The sequence below is a fragment of the Panthera uncia genome, chromosome X, assembly GCF_023721935.1.
Source record: "Panthera uncia isolate 11264 chromosome X, Puncia_PCG_1.0, whole genome shotgun sequence".
Taxonomy (NCBI): Eukaryota; Metazoa; Chordata; class Mammalia; order Carnivora; family Felidae; genus Panthera; species Panthera uncia.
The window spans coordinates 41,858,148-41,867,409 of NC_064817.1; the positions used below are offsets into that span (position 1 = coordinate 41,858,148).

Sequence of the window (9,262 nt, forward strand, 5' to 3'; positions counted from 1 at the left end):
ACATACAGTGTATACAGTGTGTTCTTGACTTTGGGAGTGGATCCCCATGATTCATTGCTTACATACAACACCCAGTGCTCATCCCAACAAGTGCCCTCCTCAATGCCCATCACCCAATTTCCTCTCTCCCCCGCCCCTTCCCATCAACCCTCAGTTTTTTCTCTATATTTAAGAGTCTCTTATGGTTTGCCTCCCTCCTAATTCTATTTTCCATGGGCAGAGTTTGCCTTTCTGGAGTGCACAGCCTGACTGGCTGATGGGGAAGGTAACCAGAAATGGGCTGGAGTTGGAGCAGAGGGAAACCAGCTGGGAATTAAGCATTTACTACCTTTCATCTTCAGGTTCTCAATTTAAGGTTCATTGGCATGGTTCTAGAATGATATTACCCTTTCTTTATATAATTTTCCTACTCTTTAGAGTGGGGTAGGTGTGGAGAGCACTTTTTCCTAAAAGACAGGCTTTTCTCTCCCCTCTTTCTCTTTAGGGGAATAAAGTTTAACGATGTTGGTGAGATTATGGCCAATTTGCCTAAGGTTAGGAGAATTTCTTTTTCTCTTACAGTTCTTTTCTGTTTTTTTTTTTCCTTGTGGATGTGGAGAGGAATAAGGTCTATTGATTTTAGTGAAGTTGAAAGCTTCTTTTATGATGGGCGGATTTTTCTTTTAAAAAATCTCTGGGTAAAAAAGTCCCTTGCTTTTGGTTGGGTTGTGGGAGCACACATCTTTAGGTTTGGAGGATTTCCATTTTTATAAATCTAAGTTTTGTAGGGAGAAACTATAAGGGCCACTGGTTTTAGTGAGGTTGGAAGCCCTCCTCAAGGGGGTTTCCTTTCTTTCATTTTCTGTAAAATGAACAATTTATTTGGAAGAAATAAGATTGGGAGCATCTTTCTGTAAAATACTTCCTTTTTCTTTTATTTCATTAAAAAATACTTGAAAGCTGGAATATAAATAAGGTCCCTGGGTTTGGGTGGGGTTGGGGGCATCTCCCCTTGAATAAGCTTTAGAAAGAGATTTTGTGAGGTTTTCTTTTTTTCTCCTTTTTGTGGGAGGTAGAGTGGGTTGATCATCAGGAATAATACACTTTATGGACAATAAAGAACTGGTGCACCTTTCCTGAGGAAAATTTCTTTCTTTTAAAAATTATCCCTTAATTTATTTTCTTCTGCATCTCATTCCCTCCCTCTTTACCCCTTCCTTTCCTCCCTCTTGCTCCCTCTCCTTCCACCTCCCCTTTGGTCTCTCTTTTGCTCTCTTTTTTTTTTTTTTACTTATTTAATTTTTTTGGAGAAAAATGTTCAGGGACTTTGGTGGGTTTTGAGGCATTTTTATTCTCTAAAATGGAGGTTTCTTTTTGAAAATATTTATATTTCCAATTTTTAAATTTCCTATATTAACAATCAAGTTTTGGAGTTTGAATAAATTCAGATCATCTCCCACTAGAAGGATTTCCTTTTAATTTTTCTTCTTAAAAATTTTGCATTTTTTTTTTTGCTGTATCTTGACAAAAAAGTTCATGTGTCTTTGTGTAGATGGAGTACTTCTCTTTAAGAGGATTACGTTTTCATTTCATTAATATTATCTCCCCCCCCAACATACATGCCTTTCCATTATTGATTATTCTTTTAAATCTTAAAATTGTATTTGGAGGATAGGTTCATGTGCTTTGGTGATGATGGGGCTTCTCCCCTTGGCAGGGGAAGGATTTCTTTTCTTTTTTTTCCTTTTCTGGAAATTAAAAATTCAGGATGTTTGGTATGATCAGGGACTCTGTCCTTTAATATTTCTTTTGTTTGTTAAAATGTTTGTGTGTTTCTGGGATGGAAGGATTGGTTAAGTTTCATCTATGACTTTGATGATTTTGAAAGTATCAACACTTAAAAAGACTTCCTTTTTGTTTGTTTTTCCCAAAGAGAAAAAATTGGGGGGTGAATAAAGGTTCTTTTCCTTGTTGAGGTTGGAGGCCTTGCCTTTAAGAGGATCTTCCTTTTAGTTCTTTTTGATAAATGTCTTTTTTTGCTTATGTATTCATTTATTCCTTTGTTTATTTGTGGGAAGATAGTAGGTCCAGTATGTTGCAGCTGGAGGAGTGACCTTCCTTTTACTTATTTTTTAAAATTGATATATAATTCACATATCACACAATTCACCATTTTCAAGTGTACAGAGTGAGTGTTTTTTAGCATATTCACAGTCATGCAATCATCACTGCTATCTAATTTCAGAAGATTTTTATCATCCTTCCAAAGAAACCCTGTACCCTTTAGCCATTACCCACACTTCCCCTCTTCCTCTTACCCCAACCCGCAGGCTACCACTAATCTACTTTCAGTCTCTAAGAATTTGCCTATTCTGGACATTTCATGTAATTGGAAGAAATAACGTTAGGGAGATTTGGTGAGACTGGTATACCTCCCCTTTGGGAGATTTATTTTTGCCCCCATAACTTTTGCAAGGGGTTCAGCATGAGACGTGAGGTGGAAATAAAGTTTATAAATTTCATGATTTTTTTAAATGTTAGAAATACTGTTTACCTTGAGGTGATTTCTCTCTTTTTCTCTTTAATTTTCCTCTTGGGGACATAAGTTTCATGGGTTTTGATGAGAGTTTAGAATTTTTTTTTTCTTAAAATAGTTTTTAAGGGAGGGTAAGTTTCATTATCTGGGGTCACTGTTCCTTTCTTCTTCTTCTTTTTTAATTCGTACATTTGTTTTTCTATTTTGAGAATAAGGTTTATTTGCTTTGTTGAGGGTGGGGCATCTCCCTTTAGGAATGGATGCTTTCTTTTTTTAATCTTTGAAATATTTTTTTTTTTTCGTAGAGGGAATTACAGTCAGCAGTCTTTGGAAAGGTTGGGCACCCTATCCCTAGCAGAATTTCTATTTATTTTCTTTCCAGAAAAAGGTCTTCTTTGGGAATAATAGGTTCAGGGTTTTGTGCCTCTTATCCTTCCTTCTCAGGCTCCTGTTCTAGGGTGGCCCCCACTGGGAGCATCAGACTGGGAACAGCAATTGCTGCTTTGAACAAATTCCAGGCTGATGGAATGTCAGCTTAAAGATTCTTCTTAGACAAATGAGGCTCTTATGTGTCACAGAAAGCCCTATTTTGGATACTTTCAAAAATCCACATTAGATAAATTAATAATTATATTAGGTTTCAAGTTTTATTTTTCGTTCTCCCACCCTGCTGCCTTCTTCAGGGAAATAAGAGTTAATAATGCAGAGGAAAGCATTCTGCAAACTGTAAAGGGCCATACTAGCAGGATTATCTAATCCTTATTATAATATCCCTGAATGGCTTCCTGGCCTCTATGGATTTTCCTCTTTTCCTTGGGAGCACTTTGGGAAATGGATCAGCCTTTCCTTTTGGGCTGCAGATGTGCAGAAGCCCCAGTCAGAGATTTTTAATAGACGCATAAGAATTGTATTCTCAGGAAAGACCACTGACCAAATATCTCATTATCTTTTTTAGAACATACTGCCGCAAATGCTCAGGAGCTCTCAGAATATACCAAATAAATCAGATAGTTTCATCAAAACCTGGCAAAGAGGGGGGAAAGAGCCTAAAAGGAAAGAAAATAATTTCATCTTGACCTTCAACAGGTTAAACATTCGATCCTACAATCCCAAAGCTGTTTATAGTCATTGCAGGTATTCTATTCACTTAGGAAAAAATATATTACCCCTGAAACCCACAACATCATCATTAGTCTGCTGCTGCTGGGACTGCAAGGGATAAGGACACTTTCCAAACATTTTTTTTTAATTGTTGGTAATTTGCTTGTTAATTATGGCTCTAACATCCATTCTGAAAAAGGAAAGACTGACTGCATTTCTTTAAAGGCTATATATTCCAGGCTATTTATTTATTTATTTATTTTATATTCCAGGCTATTTAAATAATCATTTACTTCTTACTCTGAAATCAATGAGAATGCATTTTTATTCATTCACAGCAACAGTCTCTACATCTCTCTGGAAATGGAATTTATAGGTTTCAAGCTTCAGTAAATGTTTACTGAGCAAAAATAGGGAGGGCTGAATTGTACTAGGCACTGAGAGGGAAAGAGTATCTACCTTTGAGAAGCTCAGAAATAAGTAAAATGATAAAGTATTTAGGTAAGAATTACCAGATATCCTATAAACAAATGCTTGCTACTTTGGAAGAAAGTGTGTGCAAAGAAATACCAGGAAACTGCTCTGTTATGGTTTGGGGTGTAATGGTAACTGGTAATTGATCTATTAGCACATACCCCTCCCCCCAAAAAAAATAAAGGCCACAAAACTGTATTTATTTTCAGATTTTCATTGATCACCTGTATGATGTGGTTATAATTCCATAGCTAGTTACACCCAATTAATAAAAACATAAGCTATCTTTCTTCAACCACAACTGAGGGGAGAGAAACAAATACAGTACCCTTCATTTAAGCCCCACTCCCCCCCAAGGAGTCATGGCATTGTTAAAGAACCAATTCACACATCCTTACTTACACTTACTGCCACCAGGTGGGAGACTACAGCTCATTTCCTAGAAATCAAAACATTTTAGAAAGGAAGGAAATAGGTTTGGTTCATAAGATTATGTTATCCTGGTATCTATTTGGAAAGACACATGAGCCTCCTTTTCTCAGTCTCTACCCTCATGATTGGCATGGATTTGCAACCAACAGGTTCTGAAACCTGAAAAGAGCAGACTCCAAACTGGAAGATGTTGACTTTTCTTCCTTCCTTCCTTCCTTCCTTCCTTTTTTCTTCTTTCTTTCTTTCTTTCTTTCTTTCTTTCTTTCTTTCTTTCCTTCTGCAATACCAGTCAGCAAAATTATCTGGGAGAAACTTGCAGTCACATTCAAACACTTTGTTTTGCTCATTTCATCCTTTGACTTATCAGGTTAGTTCCATGCTACTGGTACTGACTGTGCCTTGCCAGGTAGGATCTCATTGTATGATAAGAGCTGTATTTTGTTATGATCTCTGAATGTGTGTGTGTGTGTGTGTGTGTTTCCCCAAGTTTGCCTCAAGGAGGCAGTGTCTGAGAACAACACCTCCTCAGGTAAGATGGCAACCTGTTTGCCTTGAAAGTTAAGATGCAAGTCAGCTGGTTGTGGGTGCTATTTGCCTGAGGAGGATGCATCAGAGAACGGTCCTATCACTGAAGATCAGATGTTCCCAGCCAGAGAGCAATTGCATAGCAACACCTAGGGGGTTGAAGAGGCTTTGGCTCCCAGGGATCTGAACATATACCCAGATCCTTTGCATCCTTCAAAATCATCTAGAGCCACTGATAGGTTCATCTACATGGCCCTCTTAGCGGATAGTCAGGGTTCTTAACCCAATCCTAAAAGATAAATGACTGGACAAATGACTAACTCTACGGAGGACAAAGTCAAACCTTGGTGGGGGGAGGAAGGTCCTGGTCCCCTGCCAGGGCTGCCAAATGCCTATGGGTCAGTCACCCAACGCATCTGAGAGGGCACTGTGTAGAGGAAGCTAACCTGATTCCCCTTACCTTGATCCTCCTTATCTGTCTGGCAACAGACATTTTTCCTGTTAAGCTCGTGGGACATGTTTTCCCCCTGTCACGGGGCTCATCCCTAGAGCTCCTGGCCTCTAGTCAGTCTACCAGAGGCCAAAGAGGCCATATATTTGCTGGACATCCCGGTAATTAAGTCCCCAGGTGTTGGTTTCAGAGCCAGGTTCCCCAAATCTCACTTAAGAAGGCCATAGGTTAGGTGGTCCCTGCTGGTCTCCCTCCCATCGGCTTCATTGCAAACTCTCCCAAAATGACAGGAGCAAGTCCCAGTTTAGGGTGATCTCTGGTGTCTTGCTACACTGCCATTTCCTTTCCTGAGATTGCTGCAGGGAGGAGGAGAGCCACCCCCCTGGAGAGAGCCGGGTTGTTGGATTTAAAAAAAAAAAACTGGGGCGCCTGGGTGGCTCAGTCGGTTAAGCGTCCGACTTCGGCTCAGGTCACGATCTCACTGTCCGTGGGTTCGAGCCCCGCGTCGGGCTCTGTGCTGACTGCTCAGAACCCGGAGCCTGTTTCAGATTCTGTGTCTCCCTCTCTCTCTGACCCTCCCCCATTCATGCTGTCTCTCTCTGTCTCAAAAATAAATAAATGTTAAAAAAAATTTTTAAAAAACCAACAACTTGTCTTAGTCTCCTACAGTCCTATTTTATCTATTTTTTAGCCTCTGCACTTTTTTTCACCCTGTGAAACTTTTCGCTTTAGGCTTCCTCTTATTCAATCATTTATCATTGCAGTTATTTTGCAAACTCAAGCCTTCCTACTCATAATTCAGGAAGCAACCAGCGCTCCCATTTCCATTTCGCGATGCCAAGTTCTGCCCCCTTCCCCTACATTCTACAAGTGTGCGCTCCACGGCAGAAGGATTCCAGAGTCGTGTCCCTACGACCTGCTAGGCAGCAGGATGGACGGGTATTGTTGGTGTGGTATGTTATTTGTTTCTGCATTTTGTTTCGTGTTTTTTTTTTTTTTTCCTGCAGTGGAAGCTAAATCAATGTGTATCTATACGTTATCATGATATTCACAGTCTCATGGAACGAAGTTTAGGGGAAAGGAAGAGTAGGGGGAGTACAGAGAAAGCAAGAAAGACAAACAGATTCCTGCCAAAGAGCCAACGGGGTTTCGGGGGTCCAAGGAGAACACAGAAAACCTTCCTCCTCCCCCCACCACCGCGGGTGCGCGAGGATCCTCCACTCGTCTTCTCCAGGCTAAGTGCAACGTTTAGGAAGGCATCTCTGAAGACTGGAAGAGATGAGGATTTCCATTCACACGCTCTCAAATACCAAGTCCTATTTTGGTGTCTCTAAGCCGGGACTCCTGTACCATTTCAACTGGCCCCAGTGCGGGATGCCAGTCGCCCGCTTGTGACGCGGCCCATCACCATATCACCTACCTGCCTGGAAATCCTGCAGACAGATGGAATGGTGGCTTCGACACACGCATGCTCTCCCCCTCCTCCCCAGTGAACCCTGCCCTTCCCCTGCAGTGCGCGTGGGCGCCGCCCATCCCCTCATCCCCACCCGGAGTACAAGCTCCCAGCAGCCAACAGAGGCGCAGGGCACCTCCTTGGAGCGCCGCCAGTTGCGCCCCCACTAATGACCCCCTCCCCAGTGTCAGGGAGGGGGCCAAGCTGACGACTGCGGCTCCGCAGCTTGGGCCTCTGCGGTAGTGACCGCGGCTAAGAGGTGTGTCCCCCCCCCCTCCGCCATCCCCACCACTCAGTCCCATCGTTGTGTACCCAGGGCCAGTCCGAAATACTTCTCTAGGTCTCTTGCGCTCCCTGGGGACGTCTTCCTCCTCTTTTTCAAGATATAGGTGCTCACTGCACTGCCACTTCTCCCCATGGGGAAAACTGCTCCGACTCCCAATCCGTGCAGTCACCCCAGTTTTTAGCCCCAGAGAGCCCACTCTCACTTCCACCTGTTGCTTCCCGCCTCCCAACCATTTCCCACTGCCCCTCGATCCCCCACCTCTTCATCTCTTCGCGCATCTTTGCCAGTCAGTGGCAGCAGCCAAATGGGATGCTTCGGGTACAGAGTCCCACAAGCTCGGTAGCCTTTCGGCCTCATTTTACTTCTTTTCCCCCCGTCCCAGGGGTTCTTTTTCTTACCTTGATACTGGAGAACAGCACTGGCGTTCGGGGCGATGATGTCTTTGGACCCCTCTCTGGAGCTACCACCGGACACTGCAATAGACGTGGTGCTGGGCTCGGCTCCGGACGGGACTCTGGAGCCGGCTCAAGGCAGGACTCTGTGGCTGGTTCTGTGGCTGGTTCTGGGGCCGGCTCAGGGGCCGGTTCTGTAGCTGGTACTGGGGCCGGCTCAGAGGCCGGTTCTGTGGCTGGTTCTGTGGCTGGTTCTGGGGCTGGTTCCGGAGCCCGCTCGGGGGCCGGTTCCGTGGCTGGTTCTAAGATCGGTTCCGTATCGAGTTCTGAGGCTGATTCTGGAGCTGGCTTGGGGGCCGGTTCTGTATCTGGTTCTGGGACCGTTTCAGTGTCGAGTTCTGGGGCTGGTTCTGGGGTCGCTCTCGGACAGGGCTCCGGAACAGGCTCTGGACAGAACTCCAGTACCGGTTCCGGCGAAGGCGCGTGGAGCAGCGGAGGAGCCCGCGGCGGCGGCGGCTGCTGCGGCGGCGGCGGCTGCTGCGGCGGCGGCGGCTGCTGCGGCGGCGGCGGCCACGGCGGCGGCGGCTCTGGAGACTCCGCGGGCTGCTCTCCATCCTGAGGCGGGTCAGTGCCCTGGGCCGCGGCAGCTCCGCTGTCCATGGCCGCACACCTCCTCAGGTCTGGGCAGCTAGCACCCGGGAGCTCAGAGGGCTAAAGTACCCTCGGGCGCCCCGCCCACTCCAGTTCGACGACCCCTTGCAGGATGCCAAACTTTCCCCCGCCCTGCTCCATTGCTGGCTCCGCTCTGAGGTCTAACCTAGGGGCGCTCGGCGTCTCCCAGTGCTGGAACACGCCCCTCGGTGAGCGCACACCTCTTCGTAAGCAGCCACGGGTCCGATGGGCGGGAAGCAGAGGGGCTTGCGAATGGGGACTGGACAGAGCGCTTGATGACCTCCTAGCGACGTGCTGGAGGGGAGGGGGGGGAGAGACAAAAAAGGGGAGGGGGGAGTGGAGCGGCCCGGGGGTGGGGGGGTTGGAGCCCAGCAGTTTAACCCTTTGGTGACGTGAATGCAAAAAAAAAAAAAAAAAAAAAAAAGAAGCCGGAGGCGAACTTGAGGGTCTTTGGAACCCCCTCCCCCAGCCACTCAGCTGTGAGCTGCTGCTCTTAACAGCTTGCACCCTGTGTCTGCTCCCTCACCTCAGCAGCAGGTGAGCCTAGCCTTGGACCAACCTCCTGTCCCCCATCTCCAAGCCTCAGTGGGCAAGTAATCGTCCTTTCTAACCCGGGGAAGAAATTTAAGCGGCACAGGGTTGATGTGTGTGTGTGTGTGTGTGTGTGTGTGTGTGTTCAGTCCTTGGAAGTACAATTTGCACTCCGCCTCAGTTTTTTGCATTTTTGAGCTTTTGCCAGATCGCAGGGGGTTGTTGTTGGGTACAGGGTTTGGGGTGCTTCGGGAAAGGTGTGTGATGAGAGACGGCTGGAGCCCCGGCTTTCAGCAGCCTGCAGATGTAGCGTCTAGAACAAGGCAAGAGTTCCCAGGGAAGCGGCGCCTGGGCTGCGCGCTCCGGAGCGAAGGTTGCCCTGGTCTCCGCGGTGATTTGGGAGTCCGCCTGGCTCGCCCTGGCCATGGGA

General features: G+C 45.9%; 1 protein-coding gene across 1 annotated transcript in view; it reads right to left on the minus strand.

Moving 5' to 3' along the window:
* The window catches only part of DGKK (diacylglycerol kinase kappa), a 177,348-nt gene extending 169,059 nt beyond the window's left edge, over positions 1-8,289 (minus strand). Inside the window, exon 1 of the mRNA XM_049643853.1 lies at positions 7,636-8,289. Within this exon, the coding sequence (XP_049499810.1) occupies positions 7,636-8,289 (654 nt within the window). The remainder of the gene's footprint in view (positions 1-7,635) is intronic.
* Positions 8,290-9,262: the final 973 nt, after the last annotated feature.